General features: G+C 61.8%; 1 protein-coding gene across 2 annotated transcripts in view; it reads left to right on the top strand.

Annotated features, from left to right (window-relative positions):
• Positions 1-25203, top strand: part of SARDH (sarcosine dehydrogenase) — a 64665-nt gene extending 39462 nt beyond the window's left edge. For both annotated transcript variants that reach the window (XM_037797382.1, XM_037797383.1), the window contains 6 exons: positions 2076-2223; positions 5638-5731; positions 17650-17812; positions 18414-18582; positions 20632-20767; positions 24800-25203. In XM_037797382.1, coding sequence (XP_037653310.1) covers positions 2076-2223; positions 5638-5731; positions 17650-17812; positions 18414-18582; positions 20632-20767; positions 24800-24925 — 836 coding nt within the window. In that variant the 3' untranslated portion in view covers positions 24926-25203. The remainder of the gene's footprint in view (positions 1-2075; positions 2224-5637; positions 5732-17649; positions 17813-18413; positions 18583-20631; positions 20768-24799) is intronic.
• Positions 25204-27359: the final 2156 nt, after the last annotated feature.

The raw sequence follows: 27359 nt of genomic DNA on the forward strand, positions 1-27359 counted from the left end.
AACCTCCAGCGAGCCGGCCTCGGGCAGTGCCGCTCTGAACCCCCCACCCCCACCCCAGAGTCCCTGCGCGGGTGCCCAGGCACCTTCCCATTGCGGGGACGGAGACCGGGGCTGGGAGGCTCGGGGGCTTGCCAGGGGCCTTGTGGGAATGAGCAGGAAAGGAGGGGGCCAAAGGAGGTGGAGGTGGGGGAGCCAGGTGTCCCCCCAGGGATGGAGAGGGGGTGATCCACGAGGGCCTGGCTCCCGCTGAGTGCCTACAGCATCCCTAAGGAGGAGGGGCAGTGGCCCCGATGTGCAGGTGAGGACGTGGAGGCTCAGGGGCTGCGGGGCGGCTCCGAGGCCACAGGGCTCCCCAGGGCAGGATCACAGGACAGTGTCTCCACTGAGGAGCCCGATGACGGGGCCGCTGACTCCTCCTCTCCGCGCTGCTCTCGGAGGCCGCCTGGGCTCCTGCTCTGAGGGTGATGGACAGTGATTCCTTCTCACACAGAAGCACATTTCACAGAACTTTACCTAAAGCCACTCACGTACAATTTCCAAATGATATGAAAGGAAAGGCCTTACTATAATAACTGGGACAGATGATTCGTATCCTTTAAGTCCCGTGTTAGAAAATTATACTGAAAGAGAAGCTAAACTAAAAGCTGTGGGCATTCTCAAGGAAGCAGAAAGGCCTCTCAACCTTCTTACATATAGATAACATGTCCCCACCTGGTCCCCTGTGAAAGCAGGATGGGGCTGCAGCTGTTATTTAATCATAGGTAAGACAAATAAGGTAGCTGGAATGAATAGAGTCCTAATCAATTGTATGTTTATCAATATGATATAATGGCTAAACTAATCATAGAATGAAATAAGAAAACTATATTAACAAGTTACAGACAAGTAGTAGTAATTTCTTCTAATTTTTAGACTTTATGTAAGTAAAAGTGTGTTATATTGCTCGTACAGAAGCCATAGCTTAATTAGTAAAAATATTATCAGTGGCATTTTACAGGCATTCAGGTTAAGTCTCTGATAACGTGAACGCCCGCCTTTGATCTTGAACCACTTGTGGATCAAGATGTTTTGCTTCGTGAGTCATTTGTGTTCACGAAGCATCGTTTAATATAAAAATAGAATATGGTTTGATTGAATGTAAATCAGAAGTGCTATGAATTCTCTGTAACTGAGACAAGGGGGAGCTCTCTGATCTCATGTCCAGCTATGTTTGGAGGAGCAGGGGCTCCCAGGCTAGGTAATGTATTAGTTTATTTTTACCTGAAGTGCTCCGTTAGTAAAAATGTGTACGGTTGAATTTTTGTCTTGAGAGCTCTTTACTTTTAAACTACTGTCTGTCCCTAGACTCTTACTTGAGCGGGAGGTTACTTGAAGCCTGAACTGACTGAATCCCGAGCTGAGGCTCCGGCCTCTCCTAGCGGAGATCAGGAGGTCACGGGTTTGAGGTGTGAAGGGACGAACCGTGACAGCAGCCCCCCGCTGTCATGCCGGGCAAGGGGGAGGCCGCCGTCTGCTCTCGGACCCCGGGGCCGAGAGGACTCCACGGGCCACGGAGTGGGAGCCTGGTGGCGTCCGGCCGCCCCGTAACCTCCCTGCGCCCTGGTCTCCTTACCTGAAGCCTGGTCTCCTTACCTGAAGCCAGGGGTGGGGAGGCAGGTATTGGGTGAAATGGGAGCCGGAGCCGGCCCTGAGGCCTGGAGGGGAAAAGAGCTGCAACCAAGATCACTGGGGGCTGAGGTGGACCCTGAGCCCTGAGCTCTAGAACCTTCCGGGGTGTGATGTTCTTAGCCTTCTGGGGATCAGCAATCCTTTAAAAATGGGTGGAAGCCTTGGATTCTCCCCAGAAAAGTACGCTTTAGCTCAGGCAGACTTTGGGGGGTCCCCATCCTGAGGCCCCCCACTGCAGCCCCCGGGAAGGACCCAGGTGGGACTCTGTGGAGGGAGTGCGGGAATCGGGGTCTCTTGGGAGCAGCACTAGCTCCAGCTGGTGTCCTTCCATCTGGAGGAGGGAGCACGTGCGGCCTGCCCTGGGGGGCCCCTGCGGCTCTCCTGCAAGTCTGGCCCTTCTCTTCCAGGGGACGGCTACTACCTGGCTGTGGGCGGGGCAGTGGCCCAGCACAACTGGTCCCACATCACAACGGTCCTGCAGGACAGGAGGCTGCGGTGCCAACTCATTGACAGCTCCGAGGACCTGGGCATGGTCAGCATCCAGGGGCCGGCCAGGTGAGCAGAGGCTGGGGCCCCAGCATGTGGGTTCACCAGGACCAGCCTCCCCCACCCGGGGCCCCCAGGCAGCGCCGCCCACTCACCCAAACGGGACAAGCTGGTGACCCCGGAGTGGGCAATTTGCAAAGCTGCGGGAGGCAGGAAAGCCCTCACTGCGGGAATTGGGCTGCTGCCTCGGCCTGCAGGGTTGGGGTGCATTCTCCCAGGAAGCAGGAGAGAAGGGGTGCTGCTTTTGGGGAGGGGCGTCAAAGGGGAGATGTGTTCCTGAAGGAAGCTGGAAACTGCAGGGGAGGGCGAGGAACAGCAGGCAGGGTGCCCCCAACCAGTAGCCCCCCCAGGCCGAATGCCATGGGAAAGCGAGGCTGCACCCACCGCGTTCCCCACCTCCTGGGACCCCACCTGCGTGCTCGGACCCGGCCACCGGGGTGAGCCCCTCTGCCCGGCGGTCTTGGAGTTGGTGGCGCCGGTGGCTGAGGCGTCTCCACCCAGCCCTCAGCAACCCTGGCTCGGGTGTGAACTGACGCTGCCTTTGCTTGGGGGACCGGTAGACCCCCCGCCTGGGTTTGCTGGGCCGGTGGGGTCTGAGTCGGTCAGTACTTTAAAGCTCACTGTCTTCTGCCGCATGTTTTACTTGAGGCTTCCCGTGAAGACCAGCCTCTCGGGGGTCGTTTGGGCAAAGCCCTGAAGGAAAGGAGGGATCCAGTCTGGGACCGGGCTGGAGGGAACGTGCGCCCGACAGCGGGGTCACCCAGTGCCCGGCCCCGTGGCAGGAGCGTGCCTGGCGTGTCCGAGGCCAGGGTGGAGCGGGGTGGCCGGAGACCAGCTCGGGGCGGGGGGCAAGGGCCTGGGGGCCTGGGGGCTGTGAGTGAGGTGGAGCAAGGCAGGGTGTGGGCAGAGGGGGGCCCGGCCCTGGCGCATGGGGGAGGGAGCTAAGCTGGGGATGGAGCCGTGGGACCGGCCAGCTGGGGACTGGACGAGCTCACCAGGGCCGGAAGGGACGCCAGAGAGGGGAGAGCACGGGGCCAGCCGGGCTCAGAGGAGATGCGCAGGGACGAGCCAGGGGGCCGGGAGAGGGCGGCCGCGGGTGGGAGGTAAGCCCGGCAGAGAGGGTCTCCGGCCTCGGGAGGCAGGTTTCAAGGAGCACGGGACCAGTTGCCTCCTGCGTGGCTAAGGGGTCAGGGGGGACAAGAACTGAGAACTGGCGTTGGGTCTGGCCCCTGGGAGGTTCCTGGTGGACTTGGTGATAGTCGTTTTGGGGGACAGTGTCTCGGGAGAGGAGAGAGAGCAGAGTGGGGTACGGTTAGCAGGGATGCGGTTTTTTAGGAAGGGAGCAGGGTTGGCTGTGGGGATTTGGTGAACTGACGATGGCACGCGCTGGCCCAGCTCCTGGCTCGGCAGGGAGGGGGTGGGGGTGCTTGGTACCGGGGGTGACCCCAGCACCCACGGCTCAGGGGCAAACGGAGGAGGGTGCCCCAGTCGGAGCCGAGCCCGTGGCCCTGTCCTGGGCCCCGCAGACCCCTCCGGCCTCACTGCACGGCCGCCCGGGGGAGGCAGGGGGCCTCAGCTGAGACAGTCAGGTGAGAGAGGAAGTGCCAGCCCGAGGGACGGCCGGACAGACAGATCAAGGCGCAGGCCTCGGGGGACAGACGGCCTCCTCTGCCTCATGACAGGCGGGCGGCGGGAGACAAGCACTTCCTCCTGGAGCTTTAAATTTCTCCCCGGGACAGCCCTCTCTCCTTCCAAAATAACCCAACGTTTCTGGATGAGTGATAATGTCGCTGCCGCTGCTGACGGCCGAGCTTGACTGGGTTAAGTGGGAAGCACGTGGCGCGGTACCAGTTCTGATAGAACTTTCTAGAGACATTCTAGAACCCTGATGTCCAGCATGGAAGCCGCCACCTGTGGTGTGATGGAGGAACAGAATTCTTTATTTTACTGAATTTTAATGAACTTAAATGTCAACAGCTGCCTGCGGCTGGCGGGGACCACACTGGGCAGGCGGGAATGACCGCGAGTGGAATTAACTCTCTGGTATGCTCAGGTTTCCTTGCTGCGGCCACATGAGGAGGCATCCCTGTCCCCACTCACGGCCACGCTGGCAGCCAGCCGGGGTCTGGATTTGAACCCGGGTCTCTGACTGGGAGGCCCATGCCCTCCAGCACCACCTGCAGCTCCCCAGGGGAGAGTGGGCTCTGCCATGCCCCACCAGTGCTCACTGAGGCTGCACCCCACCCCATCCTCGCCCACCCAGAGCTGTCCCTTCCAATGCTTGGCACCAGGCGCCAGCTCTGGCTCCTGGGAAGGGGGTTGGGGGTCCCAGCCTCAGCCCCTCTGGAGGCCCCCAGGAGCAGTTTTCCGAGTGCTGGCTCCATGTGGGTGTCACTTAAGGATCCTGAGTGCCTCAGGTCAGCCTGGAGGTGGGGATTAGGGGGATGTGGGGTGACCCAACCCCAGAAAAGGGGCCCTGTTGGCATGGAGCTCAGGTTTAGTAGGGGGCACATATCCCCTGTGTGGGAGGTACCCTGATGAGAGACATGTCCAGGCTGTCAGGGAAGGCTTCCTGGAGGAGGTGACTGACAGCTGAGCCAAGAGCTGAAGGATGCCACAGAGTTAAACGGGGAGGAAGGCAGGTAGGAACGTGGAGGGGCCAGGAGGGGGCAAGGGGGCAGAGTGGCCAGGAAGTGAGGGTTTCTATGACCTGATGAGACAGCAGCTGCACCCCCACAAGCTCTGTTACTTCCCCAAGCATGGCCTGCACACTTACTGTGAGCCACAGTGTGCTCGCTCCAGGGCGAGGGTGAAGAGGACAGTGGATTAGCAGAGAAGTGTGCACAAGCATGCCGGAATTTAGGACGGAAGGTGCTGGGTGCTGCAGTCCTGAGAGGAGCCGGCGGGTCTGGGTGCCTGGGTGGGAGGTGTGGCTGAAGGAGCACCTTCTGCCGGGGCTGGGGGCTGTGGGTCGGCGTGGGCTCCGCTTGGCTTCGGACAACTTGCTTTCCTTTCTGTGCAAAATGGAGGCCGCCATGGCCAGCCCCCCTCATGCAGGGCCATGGGGTCCAGTAGGGCTTGAGGAGTTGGGGATGGGGAGGAGTCTGGGATCAGGGTTTCTCGGGGGCATCAGAGGGTTCCATAGCTGCCCTGGGCCTCAGCCTCTCCATCTGACAGACGAGAGCCTGGGAGAGGCTGTCTGGTCACTGGCTGTCAGTCCCACTGGAAGGCGGCTCGCTCCCCGACTGTCTGTGGTTCAGGTGGTGTTGATCTGGGTGGTTTCCATGAGTTGATGCTGATGTTGGGCTGCTCTTGAGGACTGAGACTGTAATGCTAGCACCTTCCCGGCCCAGGGCCTGGTACCCTGGGGGTACTGGGTCAGCATGTGTTATCTGACTGACCACTTCCTGCTCTTGTCCACAGCCGGGCCATTCTCCAGGAAGTGCTGGACACAGACCTGAGCAACGAGGCCTTCCCTTTCTCCACCCACAAGCTGGTGAGGGCCGCCGGGCACCTGGTAGGTTCCAGCCATCGCCACCCCAGCCCGGGCTGGGACTGGGCACCTGGCTGCCCTGGGCAAGGCCTGCTGCCTCTCCGGGAAGCAGGGACGGTGGGGATGAGATGGTGGAGTCCCATGGGTGGGACCGTAGCCTGGCAGCCGCTCCTCTCCCAGAGCCGGCCGCGGCCGGGGGTCTCAGCCCCCAGGAGCAGGCCCTCATCGAGCTCTTCAGGGAAGTGCCTGCATCCCTGCCTTTGGCGTCCCCCCTCCTCATAGGCAGCGGGACACCCTCCCAAGTCAGGCTGACAGGCTGTTTCCTCTGCTTCCCTGGAAATAACGGAGCTGTGGACAGCTGGGTAGTTATGCTCCCCCGGCAGATCTCGGTGGCCTCCCAGGGGGCAGCTTGTCCTTTTGTGGCTTCCAGCCAGCCCCTGTCTCCCTGGGCATCGTGGGGCGGGGAGGAGCGGCTGCCTCAGCGGGAGCACGGCCAGATCCCCGCAGAGCAACCCACCCCACCCCCAGCTCCAGAAAGGTGCAGCCCCTGAAGCTGAAGCCCACCTCTTCTGGGCCTCGGGCTCGGGGTCCTGGTCCCCGCGCTGGGCCGGGGCGTCCCTTTTATGGGCCTCGCTTTCCTTGTCGGAAAATAAGCTTCAGGTCTGTGCTCTGACATCTCAGGGCCAAGTGAGGAGCCAACGGTAAAAGTAGTAACCGCCTCTGGGCAGTGCAGCTTCTGATGCGGCAGGCACTCTTTAAGCCCTTCGCTCCTGTCACCACAGCCTGGAAGGTTCTGACCCAGTTTGGCACCACTGATGTTTTGGACCAGATATTTCTCCGTTGTGTGTGTGGGGGGGGGGGAGGGTGCAGTCTGTGCGTTGTAGGGGGTGTGTAGCAGCAGATGCCAGGAGCAACCTCCCAGCCCCCAGGTCGTAGATCAGCCTGTGGAGACCCCGTCTCTCGTCACCTGCTGGGTGTGTAGGCAACCGGGTGTCTCGAGCTGGGCTCTCACCTCACACAGCTCGTGGCGCAGGACAGGTTATGCCATCGGGTACATGAGAAAAGGGCGCCTTGGAGTGGATGGGGGGGCCTGCCCAGGGCCTCCCAGCTAAGGTGTGCAGGAGACACACACGCGTGTGAGTAAAACCAACGCAGTCGTGAGGAGGGAGTGAATGGGCAGGCAGCCGGCTGTGGGGTGTGCCTTCCTCGTTTTTACTTCCTATATGTCTATCTGGGGGTTGCTGGAGGGGAAAGGGCCAAGGAATGTTGGGGGGTGGAACCTCAGCCTGCAGAGGGGCTGGAGGTCCTGGGGGGCCACTCTAGGTCCTGTCAGCAAATAAACAACGTGGCGCTGACGGTCAGCGTGCAAGGCTGCCAGAGAGAAGCTGGGACAGAAGCAGATCTGCAGAGTCCTGGAGCTCCAGCCGGGCTCTGCTCCCGCCATCCCTCTCCAGAGGCTGCGTTTGGGGGTGTCTGTCTAGCCTGCTTCCTGCCTCCTTGGTGCAAAGCTGGCTGCTCAGACCGGAGAGGGTGGGTACTCTAGGAGCATGGCACAGCTCTGCCCGCAGGCCCCTGGCCTAGCCCAGCCCCTCTCGGCCCCCAGTGTGGACCTGCCTCATCCAGGTCTGGGCTGTGACTTGTGGAAGTCGGAGGCTGAGCTATGTGTGGTTGGGGTGTCCATGGAGGAGGAAGCCCCTGCTTCCCACCAGCAGTGCTGCGGCCAGCGAGGCAGCTGGGACATGTTCTCGGACGGGCGGGCTCCAGCTGCAGCCCTCCCCCAGGACGGGCCCTGGCCGCCTCTCGGCCTGGCTGCCCCACACCCTCACCTGCTAGGCCCCGAGAACTGGGCTGCTTCTCAGGCCAGGCAGACCCAGAGGCCAGACTTCCAGCTGAGCGTCTCCAGGTCATGGCCAGGCCAAGCACAGGGTGGGGCGCTGAGGGGTGCTCGGGTGTGGGAAGCCCAGGCGGCTGCTTCTGCTCCCAGGCTCCTCTGGGATGGGCTGCCTTGTTTGTAAAGAAAACGTGTTTGTCACCTTAAGGAATGCTCCCTGTTTTGTTCCCAGTCCTAGCAGTGCCCCGTGCAGGCGAGGAGCGCCAGGTCTAGAGGCACACAGGTCTGGGGCCTGTGTCCAGACCGCACGTCCCTCTTAGGTTACGACTCTTGACCTCTCGGAGCCTTTGCTTGACTGTAGAGTGGGGATCGTGGGGTTGTAACACATATCCCAGGAGCTGCTGGTATAAAGCCCGCCTAGTACAGTGTCTGGCTAAAGAGATGACAAACATGATTATTTCATTGCAAAATCATTGGAAAATTTATAAGATATGAATAAGTGAAGGTCCCGCCTCATTTCACCCTGGAGAAGGTCATTGGCCGAGAGTGTTTCCGGCTGTCCTTTGTCTTGACCGAGTCTTGCTCGGCATCGGGGCATCCGACAGACGCGATTTGGCCCCGCTGTTCTCCTGTTCCCTTCAGTGGCCGGGCGGTGTTCTCTCGGCTGTTTGAGCAGCCCTGGGGTTGGACCTTTTAAGTCGGGCCCGTTTCTCCTCTTTAGAGATAACCCCGTGAAGGACCCGAGCGCCGTTGTTTTCGCGATTCTGTGATTAGCTCCGGCTCCCGTCCACGTTCAGGTGGAGTTGTTCAACCCACTCTGGGCACCTGGTTGCGGCCTTCCGGCTCGTTCTGCACTGGGTTCCTGTCCCCTGCTGGTATCTTCTGTGCCCCGTCCCAGGCCCGGTGCAGCCCAAGGCCTCTGGTGGGGGAGCTGCAGGACATGGGGCTCTCCAGGCCGGAGGCCTTGCCCATGGGGGGCTGCGGCGGTGGGGGAGACGCAGATGCAGCCTCGGCACACGAGAGAAAAAATATGTGGTCCCGGGGAGCCGAGGCCGGTGGGGTCTCTCTGGGACGTGCTGGGACGTGGGGTGGGGTTCTGGGCCCCCTTCCAGCCCCCCACCTCACCAGGGCTGTTGGATTGGATCTAATGGAGCCCCAAACCCACAGAACTGACAGTGCCGGATCAAGGCCAGGTCTGGGGGCTGATGACCAGTGTCCCTGCTGGCGCCGTCAGCTCATGGTGGGCCAATTTGGATTCCCCTCTGAGCCTCTGCCCCCTCACCCTTCCCCCCACCCTCCGCCTCGCCTGGCTCTGGAATGAATCCCTTCCACTGTATGTGGGGGGCAGTCTCCGAGGGAAGACCCAGCCCCCACCTTCTAGGACCTCACCCCTCTCTGGGGTTGGGGTGCAACCTGCAGCCCCAGCTCAGCCTGCATTGGAGAGACCTGGGGGAGCCTGTGAGCAAGCCAGGGACCCCGGCAGCTGCCCCTGATCCCACACAGCCTTGTCTGGCATTCTTCCCCTTCCTCCGGCCGAGCCCCCGGGCAGGTGCCCACAAGAGGTGGGGAGAGGTGCTCCCTCCCCACAGCTGAGCCGGGGACTCAGCCCAGGGCTCCCCCAGAAGGGGACACTCGGGCAGGTGGCCAGCCCTCGGGGCCCGGGGGACACTGCCTCGTGCCGTAGAAAGCCTGGGTGCCCGAGAACACGTGGGCTTGATGCTCTGGGGCCTGAGTTCCTGGCCCTGCGGTGTGGGGGCCCATGGGTGGGCAGGATGGTGGGCGAGGCTGGGGCATTGTCCCCGCTCCTGAATCCATGACACCAGGTGACAGAGCTGTACTCTAAGTGCAGCCACCCCACCTTGTCCTTCTTTGCCCTCGGCTCGGGCAGCAGCGCGGTGGGTGGTCTCCGGTCACAGGCACCCATGTCCCTGCACCCCCACTCTGGGGCCAGCCTGGGAGGACCCTGTCCCAACCCTGGAGAAGCTTGGGGTCACTGGGCAGCCAGGGGTCTAGCCCCTGTGAGAGGAGAGGCAGGGGAGGTTGAGGAAGGGGGTGCAGCTGGCCTTGGGGTAAGTGGTATGTGGCCAGAATCCTGTGCCCAGCTTTGGTTCCCTGGTATCAGTTGCACGGTTCTGCTGAACAGGGTGGTCGCCCCTCAGAGTGGCCCATGTCTGGCCGTGACGTCTCCATTCCCAGCTGAACTCCAGGCTGCAGCGAGGCAGGGGGTGGCGCACCCAGTGGGCCTCCTGGGTGGGTGTGGACAGAGGGGGCTGTGGGAGCCGCCAGGCTGGCCTCTGGTCCTCTGCCCTATCCTTTAGCAGGAACCTCCTCTCTGAGCCTCAGTTTCCCCGTCCATTGCACCAAGGCCAGACAATGTCTAAAATCCTTTCTGGGCCGCCCCATGAGTCCATGCGGACGGCTGAACACTCTCTGAATCCAGATAGAATTTTGTATCCTTCTAAATCATATCTGGAGCTGGCTTAAAAATGTGCTGACGATATCTCCCCCAGTCAATGCAAAGAAGTGCTGGGGCCAGAGCGTGAGCTGGGCCAAGTTTTCATGGGAGATAAATTGGATTCCAACCCACACCAGATGCAGGAGAGGAATGCACGAGGCTGTGTAGTCAGAAAAGCCTCCTGGTCCAGAGAAGTGAGCAATGGTGCGGACGGTGGGGGCAGGGGCCCGAGGACAGAGGGCAGAGCCGCCCTCATGACAGAAACCAGCTGCTCAGAGAGTCCCAGCTCAGCGTTGTCGTTCCCGAAGAATTCTTCTCTGAGATGCTTGGATCCTTCCCAGGCTTCCGTGACTTTGCGTTCCTAGAGGAGGAAGACAGCGACGGGGAGTTCACAGTCCACTCGCAGCCAGGCGACCAGCTGTCCTGGCTTCCGAGTCTGGCCTCCTGCGTGTCGGCCACAGCTCAGCCGGCCCATCGCCGGGGGACTCGGCGTTCCTGGCGTCTCGCGGAGGACGGGGCCTCCCCTGGAAAGACGCAGGCACCCAGCTGGAAGCTCCTCGGGGTGGGGCAGTTTTCTTCTGGAAATTAATTTCAGGTCAAAAGGAAATTGAATTTCTCTTCCTGATGGTGCCAAGTCCTAGCTGTAGCACAGGGAGAATTTGAGGAGCTCAGGCTGGAAGGTTTCCCACCCCGCAATGTATAAACAGCGACATACCCATCACAGGCTCCAAGGCTGGAGGTCGATAAGTTCACACAGCGTGCTTTTGCCACTTGAGTCCCAGCCACCACCCACACTGTCACTTGGCATGACTTTTGCAAATTGGTCCTGGGCCTTAGAGAACCCCGGGAGGCCACGGGCAGTTTTCATGGATGCAGCCAGGGAAGACCTGGGTGGCCAGAGGCTGTGGCACAGGTCCCCGGCTACTATTCGAGGTGTCCAGTGGAAGGACAGCGAGATCTTCTTGTCGTGAAAGTGTGAGAACCGGGTTTGGCTGGAACGAGGTGGGGGATCCCAGAGGCCCCAGGACTGCTTTAGAGGCGGCGATCCCAGAAGCTCTTCGGGGCCTCGGTGTCCTTCCTCCCCTGGGTGCTGTCTGGGGGACTGGTCTAGGGAAGGCCAATGGCTCCAGGGCCACCGACCTCTCTGTTGTCTGCAGGAGGCTGTGTGGGTACAGCAGGTGTCTTTCTGGGGGTGATCCGTGAAATTCTTGAAATCTGAGACCCCAGGGATGGCCCAGCAGGGGAGGTGAGTTTTCTTCTAGGAGGGTCTGCACAATGCAATCAGGGAGACCCTATGACTGAGATGGGAAGACAAACCGTGAGGGTCGGACAATCCCTAAACAGCCTTCAGGTCCTCAGAGAGGCTGAGGTTTGTGAAGTGAGATTTGAGCATAAACATTTTATTTATTCTTACTTTTGGAAAATTGGTTCCCAAGCACTATCCCCACCATCATCACCACCATCACTTCCCACTAGCACCGCCACCATCATCGCCATTGCCATTGCCACCATCTTCACCATCACCATCACAACCCCCATCACCCCCACTACCGTGACCACCTCTATATAGCACCATCACCATCACCACCACACCCACCATCACCAACACCATAACCACCACCATCACCAACACCATAACCAAAACCACATCCACCATCACCACGACATCCACCATCACCACCACACCCACCATCACCAACGCCATAACCACCACCATCACCAGCACCATAACCAAAACCACATCCACCATCACCACCACATCCACCGTCATCACCAACACCATAACCACTACCATCACCATCATCACCAAAACCACATCTACCATCACCAATACCATAACCATCACCATCACCAAAACCGCATCCACCATCACCACCACCACATCCACCATCCACCACCCACCACCACCACATCCACCATCACCACCACCATCACCACCACCGTAACCACCACGATCTCCAACACTATCACCACTACTATCACCAACACCATAACCACTACCAACACCATTGCAAAACCACATCCACCATCAATACCATAACCACCATCATCACCACCACCACCACCATCATCTCCATCACCTCCCACTACTATTAACCACCTCTAACACCATCACCACAGTCATCACCAACACCATCACCAAAGCCACATCTACCATCACCATGACCATCACCATCCCTATCATCCCCATCACCTCCCACTACCATTGCCACCTCTAACACCACCACCACCACCACCAGCACCATAACCACCACCATCATCACCATCATCATCTGTGAGTTCCACAGATGTGTCTCCCATTGCAAATGGGAGAGAGTGAACACTGCCCCTTGTGTAATGTTCCTAAAATCAAGGGTGTCTTAGGGGTCTCCAGAGGGTTTGAAAATGGAGACTGACTGAACCCCCCCTCTCCTGAGGGTTGAGGGTGCCAGGCCCCCACTGAAGGCTGCCCATGCTCTTATCCCAGCCCACCTCCCACCTATGGGTCCTGGGGGTTTCTCCTTTAAGGGGTGGCAGTTTGTGTCCAGGGTGTTGCTGTTTTGTTACACAACCAGATGCCCTGGAAACTTGCAGATGGCCATGTGCTGATGTGAGCCACAGGTTGTCTGCATCTGGGGGCACATCTGCATGAGCCCGTCTGTGATGTTCACCCAGAAGGCCACTCCCTGCACTTGCTCCAAATGATGCATGTGCCCGGAGCAGCCCACGGGAGCTCTTTGCCTCCCCTGCCTTGGGTGCCAGCAGGGCCCGTGGGCCACAGCCAGGGCTGCTGAGCCAGCACCTCCCTGCGCTCAGAATTCCCAGCCACGGGATTCAGACAACCCATCTCTGAGGACCGGAAGCAAACAGGATGGGCACGTGGAGCTGGCTTGAGCTTCTGGGATGTGCTGGCAGTACCTTGAGTGCCAAGAGCCCGAGGTCTAGAATGGGAAAACCTGGGTGGAGCCTGGCCGGCCTGCCCTGCCACTTGCAAGCTGCGAGGCCGGGTCAGCAGGCACTGGGAGCGGCTCGTACCTGCCGGCGAGAGCTGGTGGCTGCACCCCCAGGAACGTTGCAATTGCAATCGAAAGTCATCCGTGGTGGGAGTATTTATGTTGTAGACGTTGGGAAATGCTGCCAAACCACTCCCCCCAGGCCCCCCAAGAGCCAGCCTCAGGCGAGTGACAACCTCCCGGAGCCCCAGTTCCCTCACCTGTAAAAACTGGGGTGTGGGCGGCACCGCCTTGTGAACAGTGAGTGCTCTGCCAGGATCTTGCCTTAGGTGGTTTTTGCTCCACGATCCCTTGTCCATGGTCATCCGGCTCTGAGGAAGCGGCCGCTGACACCAGAGGAAGGACAGTTCCCAGAGGCAAGCGTGGCCGCGGAGGCAGACCTGGGAGGTCTGGGGCATCCCCGCCCGCCTGAGTCTCAGCTCCACGGCCACTCTCCCGTGCCCAGGAGGGCTGGGCGGCCTCTTCAGGTGCCTGCATGTGCCCGGGCCCCAGTGGGTGGTTTGAACATGGGCACCTGTGGACTGGGGGGCCCCAGCCTCCCCCTGCCCTTGGCTTTGTCCTCTCTGGCTGACCTCACGTGGATTCGAGCAGGCATGACCTGCCACCTGCCGCGCGCTGGGGGCTTGGAGGCTTCCAGATGGCTCAGTTCCGTTGCTGGCCGGGGTGGTCGAGGCTGCGGGAGACGGAGGTGCTGTGCCCTGTGGCCCCAGGCGGGGTGGGGGGCTCAGGTGGCCGAGAGAGGGGAGAGCCTTCTTGCCGTGGGAGCCTGAGGGCCAGGCAGCTCCTGGGAAAGGGGTCCAGGTCCCCAAGTCTTCCAAAAGGAGAGGGCCCTTGGGTCGGTTCTGAAAAGGAAAAGAACTGGCGTAACAGGCATGCGGGACTCGACAGGTCTAATCCCCTCCTGCCTGACCTTGTCATCGTCACCCCACCCTGGGGGGGTCGTCCGTCATCCCCACTCTGCAGTCAAGGAGCGGCCGTGGCAGGCAAAGGCCTCCTGCTGGCTCCAGGCACCCTGGCTGGGAGCAACAGCAGCTGTTGGAAAGAGCCCTGCACCCCCAAAGCCCTCTCGATCCCCAAGCCCTCGCCACGAGACAGGCCAAGCAGACGAGAGAGCATCAGCTCCCAGCAGGGGCCACACCGAGCAGACAAGAGGTCCCCGCGCCAGCCCTTCATTTGCAGAGCTAAATTTGTCTGCTGATAACAGGATGCAGAGTGCCAAGGAGGTGGGGGCACGTGAGCAGACGCCGCGGGCCTCTCAGCTCCCTCTTCAGCTCCCCGCGTCTTGAGCTGGGTGCCGGAGCTCCGTTTCCGGACAGGACTCGGCCCCGGGCCCACGCACCCCGCCACCCCTCGCCTCGCCTTCCTCCTCACCCGCCACCACTGAGAGGAGCTCTCTGTTCCCTTCTCTTCTGAAACCCATGCTCGACGAGCTCTTTTGGCAAGAATCTATGGATGATGAACTCTCTCTGTTTGAAAAGTTGCCGTTGCACCTACTCTTAAAAGACACAGCTTCTGGGCTGTTACTTAGCTTGCTCTGAGCTTCCAGAGACGCGATTCGGCAGCCGAGTAGCATCTCTTGCCGCCAGGGAGACACCTGCAGCCGACCGGTGGCACTCGTGGCCAGTGGTCAGCGTTCTCCCAGGTTCCTTTCAGGAGCCCCCTCCCCTTGTGGGTGTCCTGTGGTCACCACGAGGTTTTCTAGGTGGGGATTTGTTTTCGTTTCTCCTGCTTGGCGCTCATTGTGCTTCCTCATGACGGGCCACCTTTGGTTCTGGAAAATTCTCTGCTGTTACTTTTCCCATCCTCTCCAGCATCTCTTTCTTAATCTCCTGTCGGATGCGAGGGGCAGCCTCCCCTCCAGCCTCCTCAGCCTCAGCCTTCTCTCTTGGACCCTCCATGTCTGCACTGGGGTCCCGGGTCCGGTTCCCACAGCTCAGAGCACTAAGGTGCCTTGTTAAGCATCGGGCCCCCTGGGCCTCACTTACATCCACCGTGTAAAGGGTTTTAACGAAGCCCCTCCAGGACACTGTGGCTCTGAGCTGGTCACCTCCTGCGGCTCCAGCGGGAACACAGGGCTCCATCTCACAAGGGGCTTTTGCCTCCGGTTTGGGACCTTTAAATCCACCCTGGGTCAGCACCGACTGCGTGAGACTCTGCCAGGCCCTCGCTTTCCCTAAACTTGATGCTCCCAAGTGCCATCCTCACACCACTTAGCAGATGTGGGTGCTGCGGCCAGGAGGCTGGCTCCCGGGGCGGCTGGGAGGGGCCAGTGCTGCTGTCCCCACCGCGTCCGGCTGACCCAGGCCCGTGTGCTGAGTCCCCTCGTGCTTGGCCTCGTCAGAGCAGAGTGGCGGCCTTTCCCTGCATGACGTGTCCCCACGTGGAAGGGTGAGGACGTCGCCAGGTCTGCTGCACTAGTGGAGGAAAATAAAAGATGCCTGGAGATACGATGATGCTGTGAGCTCAGGTGCACACCTCAAATTCCCCACACTATCTCCATGCCCCCCACTTTGCTGGGAAGCAGAGGTCTGTCTGCCCCTGTCCCTCCTGTGGGCTGGTCTGTGCACAGGGCCCAGTGGGGAGCAGGCCCAGGCACCTCTGCCCTCCCATGCCGAGCTCCCTCCAACCGCCCGGGCACCACCCTGAGTACCCACGCCGACCCCCCTGGTGGCCTGGGGAGGGGCTCCTGCCTCAACAAGAACCAGCACCTGCAGGGCTGTTAGTAAGTGAGCTTTAAAAATTATCTTCCCTGTTTCAAAATGAGATTGGCTCCAAGCCCCAAGCTCCTCTGCAGGTGACCTAAAATTAGAACCCCGTTGACACTGCGGTTTTCACCAGGCCCCTCGGGCTGCACCAGGGAGCTGGGGAAATGCCAACAGGACGTTCACTGTGTCGATTTTGAGAGACCCGTGCACGTGGCCATTCGGAGAAAACCTGCTCTGCTCCAAAGGCTTTTCAACTCCAGCTTCTCAGCCCTGTGCAGAGAAGCAACAGGGTCATCTCCCCTGGGCAGGGCTGGGGCTCCCTGTGCCAGTGGTAGTCTCAATTCAAGGCAGAGGATAGCGGGGGCCTCTTATGGGTGGGCCTGGTGCCCACTTGTGCAGGACAAGCACTCCCAGCAGAGAGGCTCCCGTCACCACCACGCGGACTTGGAGCCTCAGTTTCTGCATCGTTCAGGGGGTAATTTATAGCAGCCCACCCCACGGGGCCAGGAAGGGGTTGGGAGGTGCAGTTGCCTCAGTTTGCTAAGGCGTCATCGCAAACACCACCCAGCGTGTTGCCTTAAAGAACAAGCATTGCTTGGTCCGGGGTTTGGAAGGCTAGGGGTCCAAAATCGAGCTGGCAGCATGGCCAGCCATCTCTGTCTCCTCTCTGATTTCTTCTGACTCTGGCTTCTTCTGGGTCTGAATTTCCTTTCTTTCTAAGGGTCCAGCCATATGGGTTAGGACCCAGCCTCCTTCCACCCGGCCCCACCTAACTGATAACAGCATCTTCAGAAGGTCCTGTTTACAGATGGTGCACAGCCCGGGGATGGGCGTAGGGCCTGAAGGCACCTCTCATGGGGGCAGGTTAGCCCCAACAGCAGAGCAGGTTCAGAGCCCACCCAGCGAATGCTCTGTAAACAGCACCATCCTTTCCGAGGCGCTCGGGGGCCCCAGTCCCTTCTCCTGCAAGCAGCTTTTGCGGTCAGGGGCGTGCGGCCCATCGACCAGGCCCCCTGGGCCTCGCCCCACAGCCCGCCTCGCCCCACGCCCCAGCTCTGCACCTCTGCCCCTGCTCGGCCCGCCAGCCCAGCACTCGGCCCACCAGGGCGATGCTGTCCGGAGCCGGCCCATGTACTGGAGACCCAAACCCCTGGGGCAGAGGCCGGGCCTGGCCTGGCTGGTGGGCGACCAGGCCGGGGGTGAGGGGCAGTGGGTGCTCAGCCTCCCCTCCCCTCAGTGCCTCTGTCCCTCCAAGCTCCCTGGACGACGCACAGGCAGGGCTGTGGCTTCCCATCAGCTCCCTCGTGGTGCATCTCGGAAGCTTCTGGAAACATAAAGCCAGGGGATGCAGGGAGATGAAGCTGAAGCAGGCTCAGAGGCATGGTGCTGAGCAGGCCCCCAAAAGATGTGTCCACACCCTACACCCCGGCAGCTCTAGACATGACCTTACTTGGAGAAAGGGTCTTTGTGGATGTGATTATTTAAGGCTCTGGAGATGAGCTCTTTCAGGGTTCAGGGTGGACCCTAAATCCAATGAGTGGCATCCTCGTAAGAAGAGGGACAAGCATGCAGAGACACACGGGGCAGGCGGCCGAGTGAAGGTGGGTGCAGAGGTTGGGGGTGCAGCCTCTAGCCTGGGAACGCTTGGGGTCCCCAGGAGCCTCCAGAACTGGGGGAGAGCACCATTCTGTTGTGGGCCTCCCGGTCTGTGAGTTTGTTCTGCAGGAAACCCGTAGGGTCACTTAAAAGATGGTGGGAGCCCCGGGGACTGCAAGCCCTCCGGCCCCCTCCCGGCGTGGCACCCCGCCTTCACCCTCCCAAGGTGTGGAGACGCGGCTCCGGCTCTCTGTGGGAGGAGCCCTCCCCTGCGGGCCGGTCTGCAGTCATGGAGATGTCGCCTGCCCCCATGGGGTCTGCACCCCCAGTCCTGCGTATCAGGGCTCCCATGCCCCCCACAGGTCCGGGCCCTGAGGCTGTCCTTCGTCGGGGAGCTGGGCTGGGAGTTGCACATCCCGCGGGCGTCCTGCGTGCCTGTGTACAGGGCCGTGATGACAGCGGGGGCCAAGCTCGGCCTCGTCAACGCCGGGTATCGGGCCATCGACTCCCTGAGCATCGAGAAAGGTGAGGGGGTCTGCACGGTGTGGGAAAGCCTGCCCCAGGGACACGGTGCCCGCGGGGCCGGCTCAGCACGGGCCCGGGGGGAGAGAAGCCAGGCAGCCCTCGTGCTGTGCCCAGTTCCCCGTCACGGACGCCCCTCCAGCTGCCCGTGCCCCCACTGCTGTCCCCACGAGGCCCCTGACATGCGTGCTCACAGGCAGCCTCCCACAAACCTGGAGAGGCTTCTGTCCCCCACACCTGCCTGCATAATGGTGACAAGCAAGGGCCAGAGCTGGGTTTGAATCCAGCCCCTCCGCACTTCTGCGAGATCCTGGAGGAACCCCAGTCCCTCATCCCACAGAGCAGGGGTCCCCTGTCGTCCCACCCAGGCCTGTTCACTAATCCCCCTTCCCCAGGACAGAAATGCTGAGGGGGCAGCCCAGCCCAGCCCGGGGCAGCTCACTGGGGGAACCTTCTAGAGTCAAGGATGCCCCTTCCTGCCCACGTTGCAGGAGCAGCTCCAACAGGGGGCTTCAGGGTTGGGGGACACCCACATGTGTCTCCCAGGGGCTGTCCCCTCCTCTGCTGGGCGCTGACCCCGTGGTGCCCCCGCCCCGCCACACAGGCTACCGGCACTGGCACGCAGACCTGCGGCCGGACGACAGCCCCCTGGAGGCGGGCTTGGCCTTCGCCTGCAAGCTCAAGTCGTCCATCCCCTTCCTGGGGCGCGAGGCCCTGGAGCAGCAGCGGGCAGCAGGCCTGCTCCGGCGCCTGGTGTGCTTCACCGTGGAGCAGTGAGTGTCTCCCAGCGGCGGCCGACACCCACGTCTACACCTCCTAGGCCCGAGGCTGAGCAGGCACCCGGCTCTCTCTCCCAGAGCTCACACCGAGGCCTGTTACAGACGAGGAAACTGAGGCTGGCCTGGGCGCCGGCCCGTCACACCATTAAAGGCAGAGTAGGGATTCAGTCCGGGCCCGGCTGGCTCCAGAGCAGGGGTTGCAAGCTCAGGCCCCTCAGGGTGTGTGGGGTTGCGGAGAGGCCAGATTCTAAAGGAGGAAGGTGCCGCCCCCCCCCCGCCCCCACCGGCTGCTCCCCTGTTGGGGGTGTGGGTGTCCAGGCCGAGGTCCTGGGAGGGTTGACCCTGCCCTGGACACCAAGCTGCAGCCTCCCTCGTGCTCTGGTTAAACCCTTGCCACAGCCCTGTGCTGGGGGGCAGGGGGTGCCGTCCACTTAGAAATGGAAACCGCAGGTGCTGGGGGCAGAGTGGCTCCCACCTGGGCACAAGCCAGAGATGCAGCGAGAGGCCCGGTCTCGGGGGCCCTGGCCCCCCGGCTTCCTGAGGGAGCTGCGTGGAGCGCGTTGCTCAGTTATGTCCCTGGCTGCAGGCCCAGGAGCTCCTGGCTTCCTCGTAGCCTTCAGCATGATGACGGGCAGGGTGGGGAGGGGGCTGGCGTTGGGACCACCGAAGGCACCGACACGGAATCTGAACAGCACCAGTTGCCAGGGAGATGAGGCATCCTTGGCTTTGCTGATTTGGAGTTGACAGCCAGCCACACACGGTGCCACTCTCTCCCAGATTTCTGGAGCCTTCCAAAGGCGAGTGGTGACGGCTGATGGGTGACAGGTGGAGGGGGCGTGAGCCGAGCGCAGCTTGCTGTCTCCCCGCGGCTCCTCTGGCTTCCTGCCGGGTTCTGAGTCCCTCTCCGTGATGCCTGTGCATCTCCTGAGGGTGCCTCAGCTCCAGCTGTGCGGCTCAGAGGCTGGGGCGCTGGTGGGGCCTCGCAGGCATGGTGGGGTCCACTGAGACCCCCTGCCTCCTCTGAGGTACCTGAGGCCTGATGACTCGCTCCCGGGACAGCCCCAGGAGGCACGAGCTGCCCCGCCGTAGCTTGCTCTGCTCAGTTGCCCCTGCCGGCTGCGGGGTCAGTGCTGCGGCTGGACCGTCCCCACCCTGAGGGCTCAGGGGAGATGTGGAGTCACGGAGAGCAGTCCCCACCTCGCTGCTTCTGGGTGACTTGGGTGGGTCAGCGGCTTCTCTGAGCCTCAGTTTCCCCACAGGGAGGATGACAACTGCACCCACGCTGGAGGTCTGAAGTGGGGCCCAAGCTGCCGTGCTCCCGTCACGGTTGAGGCAGCTTCACAGCCTTCCGGGCTCTTCTCTTCAACACGGTCCCACACTACAGTTAGGATGACGCAGCAGAAACGTGCCCCGTGCCCACCCTGCGCCCACCTGGTCCTGCCTGCTGCCCCATGGGTTGGGCTGGTCCCCAGGAGCCCCGTGGAGTGAGGCGAATCGGCCTGGCCCTTATGGCTTCCCAGCCCCAGCCTGAAGCGGGGTACCCCATGGGCCCCCATTAGATTCCACAGCTGCTTGCCGTCGACAAGGATGGCACCAAACGTTCTCGGTTACCTCTGGGTGCCGCGCGGCCGTGCTTGTGGCTTAAATTTCTTGCTATTTTGAATTTTCAAAAATTTTACAATGAGAATAAAGTGAAGTAATTCTAATAAGCTATGCATTAAACTGTGAAAAAAAGATGAACCAAACAGAGTAAGGCACACATGCTGTCATGCTGCCACATTTGACAACATTCGGAAGCTATATTGAGAAGAAATCTAAAGAGGGGTCTTTTCCGTATATATGGGGCTTTTTTCCCTACGACCATCCAAGTCAAGTCCTGGCTTTGGTGGTGTCTGCGCTGGAGCTGTGCTCTGGGCCCCTCGGCCCGCGGCTGACCGGGCCACCCTCGGGACATGGTCCTGCGTCCCATCCTTCTCCAGGCCCAAGCGGACACGTTTCCCCCACGGAGGGCCCCGGGCTGAGGGTCTCTCTTGCTTCTTCCAGAAAGGTGCCCATGTTCGGCCTGGAGGCCATCTGGAGGGACGGCCACATCGTGGGCCACGTCCGCAGGGCTGACTTCGGATTTGCCATCGACAGGACTGTCGCTTACGGCTACGTCCGGGACCCCAGTGGTGGCCCGGTGAGTCTGTCCCCCGCCCAGTGAGCTGGGCTCTTGGGTGCTGCCCATCGTGCGACCTGGGGTGGGCCTCGGGGTCCTGAGTGTGCCCGGCAGGTGCCCGGGGAGGCTGCAGGTGGCAGGGGCCACGGAGGAGGGGCAGGAGGCCGGAGGCCAGGGCAGGAGGGGACGGACGGAGCGGGCTGGGTCTCCGGGCAGAGACAGTGCGGCCTCTCGATTTTCTGTTTGAAAGACTCAGACTTTGGAAGCTCAGGCCTGCTTGGGCAGAAGGAGGCTGGAGCCGGGCCGACATCCTGAAGTCCTGGGGTACAGACCCGGCCTCTGGCTGCCACCCTGCCCTGCACCCTGGGGACAGGCTCCCAGGAGGCTGGAGAACCTGACCTGGTTCTTCTCAGGCCCCGCATGGCTCTCCTTCTCGCCTCCTCTCCCTCCTTTCCCCAGACTCTCGGTCTCCAGACCCCAGGCCACCCCACGCCACCGGGTGATCCTGGTGCAGAGCTGCCCCCTCCCCCACCCCCGCTGCCCAAGGGTGGGGCTCAGAGCTGAAGCTCTTCGTCCCTGGCCAGGCTGCTGCCTCTGGTCCTTGGGCAGTGGCCACTGCTCCCCTTGCCCTCACTGCCAGCCTGGCACCAGGGGCTCCTCCATGTCCTGCCTCAGCCCCTCGAGCTGCCAGCCAGGCAGTGGTCGCCCGGGTCTCAGCTGCTCTGAGACCCCGCCTCAGCCCTGAGCAGGGGGCCCTGTACCTGGGTGGCCTCTGGCTCCAGCTCGCCCCCACCCCTGGCTCAGGGTTAAAGAAAACCCCCGGGGGGAGGCACCTGCCGTCCCACCCAGACCCTCAGCTTCGGCTGGGGAGCCACAGGGGCCACAGCTGGGGGTGCGCTCGGGGGCAGGGGCAGGGTCCACACCTGCGTGGGCAGAGGCAGGCCCCTCCCAGGGCCCAGGAGCCTGTATCCAGACCACGCTCCTGCCTGGCCAGCCGCCCAGGCCCCCACGCGGTGCCACGTGCACATGTGCACACACACAGTCGGATATGCACCCACGGGCACATGCATGCACAGGCAAATGCACATAGAATCACACATCACATAAGCGCTCCCAACCACACACAGTCACAATCATACATGTGCACACAATCACACAATCACATACACGTTCACAATCTCAGAATTGCACGTGCACACAATTGCACATGTACGCCTACACCACAGTGCACATGTGCACACACACCATACATGCACATGTACGCACCTACTCAAACGTGCATACCCTTGAACACCCATGCACGTGTACACGTGCACACACACACGGGCACATACACACGCAAGCTTTGGGAGCTGGGCAGTGAGGCAAAAGGGGCAGCATATTCTGGGCAGGGGAAACCAAAACATTTTGCCCAAGCAACCATTTTTAAACCCAAATAATCCTCTGCAGAGCCCAGGCACCTCCCTCCATGCTGGGGGTGGGGGCAGAGAAAGAGCCCTGGGGAGGGCCTCCTGGGCGGGGACCCCAGGGTGGGGTCTCGCCGCTCGTGCAGGGTGGGCTGAGTGGTGTGACACGAGTGATGAGGGGAGCTCATTGCCATCGTCGTGAGCACCTGGCGTGTACCCGAGGCCACACCCAGCCCCGTGCCAGCCCTGGGGGCCGCCGCAGCTACAGGGGACACCCGGGGTGACACGGGGCCTCCTCTGAGCCGTGGTCCCAGCCTTAGCTCCGGCTCGCTCGGTGCTGGGGATGTGGGGGTGGAGGCAGGTCGTGTCTTCTCTCAGGCGGGAGTAATAGCCCTTACCGTCCCTGCGGGCCAGGGCTGGGTTTATAACAAACCTGACCCAAGAAGTAAAGCTTAAAGACTCTCCAGACAAGCCGACGGGCGAGAGCCAACTGCCCACCTCTCCCTGACTCCAGGGTCAGGGGTGCCCAGAGGGTTTATACCTGGAAATCGGCCAATGCCACAAGTCAGGGCACCAGCCCCTGCCCCAAGTGTCGGCTGCTAAGGACTTACCAGCAGGCCGTTCAGGGCAGCCGGGGTTACTTCCCAAGACCAGGAAAGGCTCTGGAGGTGGGGGCAGAGTTTTGGGCCTTGTGGGGATTTATTAGGCAGAGACTACGAGCCAGATCTGCCTGGGCCGTCCTGGGGCGCCCCACCCCGCCCCCTGCCTGGCCCGTGTTGGCCGTGCCCACAGTCCAGTGCCCCACCCAGGCTGCCCAGGAGCCTTCCCCCAGCGCGTCACTCCAGTCCCAGGCTTCACCTGAAAACTCTCGGGGCCATGCCACCTGCACCCAGGCAGCGCCCTGCCCACTGGCCTGGGCATGGCCCGTGTCCGCCCTCTGGCTGGCGGTCAGCCCTGGCTGTGTGTGCCCCTGGCTCAGTCCCCATGGCCAGCGATGGACATGAGACGGGGACTGCGGGGCTTCAGAGGGAACAGGCCACAAGCCACAGGGTGGCAGGGACCCCGCAGGATGGGAGGAAGTGGGGTCAGGAAGGCCACGGCAGGCAAAGACAGTGGAGGTGTCCGGGTTAGTGGCCTTGTGAGCATTTCAGGAAAATAAGGACAGGATTTCTCTCTGGCCCCTGGGCCTCCCCAGACCAAATCAGTGGGAAGCACAGGGCTGGTGAGAGTGGCTGGTGGACTTCTCTCGGGGTGTCTGGGCCTGGGCTTTCTCCTGAGTGCTCCCCCCCAGAGTGAGTGGTCTTCATCCCCCAGGAGGGGGTGCAGCAGCCTGCAGGGGCCTGAGGAGGTGCAGGCTGGCCCCTTGCCTGGGGGGGGCTCCTGCACGTGGTGCACCTCCTATGAGGCCCTCCCAGGGTCGTGTCAGATGGGGAAACTGAGGCAACCGTGAGGCTGCATGTCCTGCCTGAGGCCCCACCAGCCCCACTGTGCTGCCCAGTTGGGACTGAGCAGTCTCAGGCCATGGCCCGCAGAGCACCCATGACCAGCCAGTGGGGAAGAGTGAGTCGCTGACCCCGGCCCAGGCCTAGACCCCTGCTGGGGTTTTCACTAACCGCTGGCAGCTCCCACTGGCCCCATCTTCCCCCTCAAAGGCTGTAAACACAGTTGCGTGTCATCCCCCACAGCCACGAGTGATAAAGACCACGAACCCCACTGCTCAGATGAGAACCCCCTCCCAGGGAGGCCGGGTGGCCCGCCTGAGGTCTGGGATGGGGCAGCATGGCTGCCCCGAGGCCTGCGTCCACCACCTGCCCCGGCCCTGAGCCCGGCCAGCTCAGGGCTGAGCCCCCTGCCCGTGGGTGCTGCATTCAAGACCGCATCAGTTCGACCATGCAGGGTTTAAACTAAACACCTCCTGGACGTGCCTTAGACAGCCGGGGAGCCCCCAGCCCGCGGGGGCCCACCCCCAGGGAAGCCCGGCCTGGAGGCCTCGCCACTCTAAGCGCAGCGCACGGAAAGCCTCGTTTGCTTTTCATTTGGTTCCCCCAGCCCTGAGCCTCCAGGAATGAGAAAAGGGGCCCCACAGCTCACAGAGCTGAGAGCCCCAGACACCCGCCGGGGCCTAGTCTGGGATCATATTGCCTCTAAGCCCCCCTAACTGCCCGTCGGGTCTCACCCGCTGGGCCGGGCAGGGAGTTACGCCTCCCCTCCCACCCGAGGAACTTCTGCCTGGGGGGCTGCTGGGCGGCTGAGGATGCCCACCCATGACATCTGGAAAACATCTCAGCCCTTCCTGCTCCCTGGGATTCAGGCTCGGTCCAGCTGCCAGGCCCCCCGGGACTGTCCTCATTTCCGTTCCCTGCTGCTTTCCCAGGGATCCGGGCTTCCTGGGTGGGGTGGGGTGGGGTGGGAGGTGCTGCCTGCTGGGAGAAGCTTACTGGCTGCAAGGCCTTAGCTCTGCTGGACCCCAAATGTTCAGGGGAGTGGGGGCACGGAGACCCCCTCCGGCAGTGGTTCTGGATTCCGAGGAGGAATGGAGGTGGATTTGTCCGTGGCAGGGAGGCGAGGCCGGGAGCCCCTAGGGAAGTGGTTGGCGTGAGCCAGCACCAGGAGACGAGTGACCGCCTGCCCTGCCCCTCTGCCCTAGGTCTCGCTGGACTTCGTGAAGAGCGGGGACTACACCCTGGAGAGGATGGGGGTGACCTACGCGGCACGGGCGCATGTGAAATCCCCCTTCGACCCCGACAACAAGCGGGTTAAGGGGGTCTACTGAGGGCCCACAGGGTGGGGCCCATGGCTGCTCAGGAAGCCAGGACTGACCACCCATCCCACCCACACCCCCGGACCCCAGACCCAGAAAAGCACATGGGCACCCTGGAGAAGAGCAGGGAGAGTGGAAGGAGGGCTGAAAGGGGCCCTTTCTGTGGTTGATTACCCCATCACTAAAAAACACACCTGTCCACATCTGGGGCTCAGGAGCTGTGCCTTGGAGCCCCTGCCTGCTTCTTGGCAGGTTCTCAGTACATACTCGATAAACCCAACGTGAAAGCAGAGACAGCAAGTTCATTTTTTATGCCAATTGGCAACACACTGCCCAGAGATCTCATTGAAGCCTTGTCAGGCTGTGGGTAAACCTGGAGAGAAAGGAATCTGGAATCGGCTGATGATGTCTGCAGCGGCTGCAGTAAGGGAGGCACATGGCATGTGTGCCAGGTTTGTCAAAACCAGACTGCAGGACAGCTCGTCTTTCAGATCCTAGGAGGGGCGGGGAGCCAGGAAGCCCCTTCTGCCTTGACCTCACCATTCTTCACCTGGGTTGAAGTGCCGGCTCCTGCCTTGATTTCCCCATGAGGCCCTTGCTCCCCAGGTCCAGGCAGGAGAGCCATGCTGCCTGCTGGTAAGAGCCTTCCAGACTGGGCGAGGGCCCCTTTATCCTCGTCATCTGATGGGGAAACATCTGTGCACTCCTGGTTCTCGTGGAGCTGAGGTGGCCCCTGGGAGCATCTGCATCTCTGCCCTGCGCTGTGTCTTAAATGTGGTAGCCCTCCTGCCCCTGCCTCTTGGCCCTCCAGAATGCTCTGAAATCTGCCTGAGTGCCAAGGAATGGGCCTGCCCCTCCTCCTGGGGTGGACCCCGGAGCCAGGCGTCTGCCCCATCCCTGCCCTGCACTGCCCTTCCTGGTTCCAACCAGCAGGATGCCCACTGTCCTGACCCCTCTGCGTGTCGCCGATGCGAGGGGGCCGTGGGGAGCAGGGTTCCCACAGACACGCACAAGAAGCAAGGAGGCGACTCGGGCTCAGTGGTCCTCGGGGCCCTGGCTGCCTTTGGGTCTGGCGCTGCACAGCTGCTGTGGACGGGGCCAGTCGAGGCGAGGCCACGGGAGAGGTTTGGGTTTCAGGTGGTCCCTCTAGACCTTCAGCTTTCATGCTGCTCGGGGCCAAGGATTCCCTGCAGCCGCCCTCATGAGCAGTTTGCTCCTGAAGGCCGGGGCAGGGGCAGGCCAAGGGGGTCCCGTGAGCTGCCCAGGGGGCCTGGCCTCCTTCCCCAGGGTCTGAGCTTTGGCCCCAGACCCCGGGATTTAGCCCATGTGACCACAGTCCTCCCGCAGACCAAGGAGAACCCCAAGCCCAGATCCCAATCCAACTGACTTCTCCCGGGCCATGGAGCCTGGGGGAAAACACCGAATGTCGGAAACAGAAACTTCCAGTTGCCCCTTCCCTGCTCTCCTGCGTTTCCTTCTCTGCTGGGAAGCACCTCGCCCTCTGGAAAGGGCACCAGGCTCAGGGACACAGTCAAGACCCCGCTGTCGCCTTCCCGTGGTGCAAGCTACGAGGCACAGGGAGCCCGCGTTACGTCTTCCACGTCCAAACACGAGCATCTTGCAGCAGGTTGGTTTAAAACTTCTCAGGAAAGCAGGTGCCCCCAGTCCTGCCAGCAGGGACCGCGGCTGCTGAAGATGCCTGCACGGCAGAGAGCAGAGCCGCCCCGAAGTCCCAGGAGAGAGGAGTCGGGGCCTCCAGCAAGACTCGGTCCCCACCACCTCCCAGCCCCTGTGGTTCCCGGAGCTCGGGGCTCCTGCCAGGGGTCTGGGTGGGCTGGGGGTGGCCTCGCTGAGGGCGGGAGGGCAGCTCCTTCTTACCCAGCTCTAGCTCAGCGCCCAGGATGTCTGCTCCCGGGGCCATTGCAGGCAACACAGGTCCCAGGCCCCATTGCACCCAGCAGGGACGTTTGCTGCAGGGAGACCCCGGCTGTCAGGGACGAGAGGTCCATCTACTAGTCGGGACCCAGGGCCCTGGCAGCAGGATGCGCAGGTGACTCCAAGCTCCCCCTTCCCTCCTTCCTCCCAGACACCCCACGTGCACAGAGCTGGCCCGGGGCCACCTCCCTTTGGCGCAGCTCACGGAGACAGCACTTGAAAGCGTCTGGCAGAGGGAAGGCGCGAGGACAGACATGTCATCATGGGCATCACGCCCGTCACATGCTAGGCTGTGCCCAGGCTGGGCCTGACGGGCTGCTGTTCCCCATCTGTGAGGGGGAGCCCGGCCCTTGTGCTCCCTCATCCTGCCTCGGCTTGGGGACGACCTGGGTGGGCTCCCTGCGGAGGACAGGCCCTGCCCCCACAGGAACCCTGTGGTCACCCCACCTGCCCCAGGAGACGATGGCGAGACAGAGGCAGCAGGACGCCCCAGGGCTGGTCACAGCAGGGT

This window comes from Choloepus didactylus, chromosome 10, assembly GCF_015220235.1.
Source record: "Choloepus didactylus isolate mChoDid1 chromosome 10, mChoDid1.pri, whole genome shotgun sequence".
In the NCBI taxonomy this organism is placed as follows: Eukaryota; Metazoa; Chordata; class Mammalia; order Pilosa; family Megalonychidae; genus Choloepus; species Choloepus didactylus.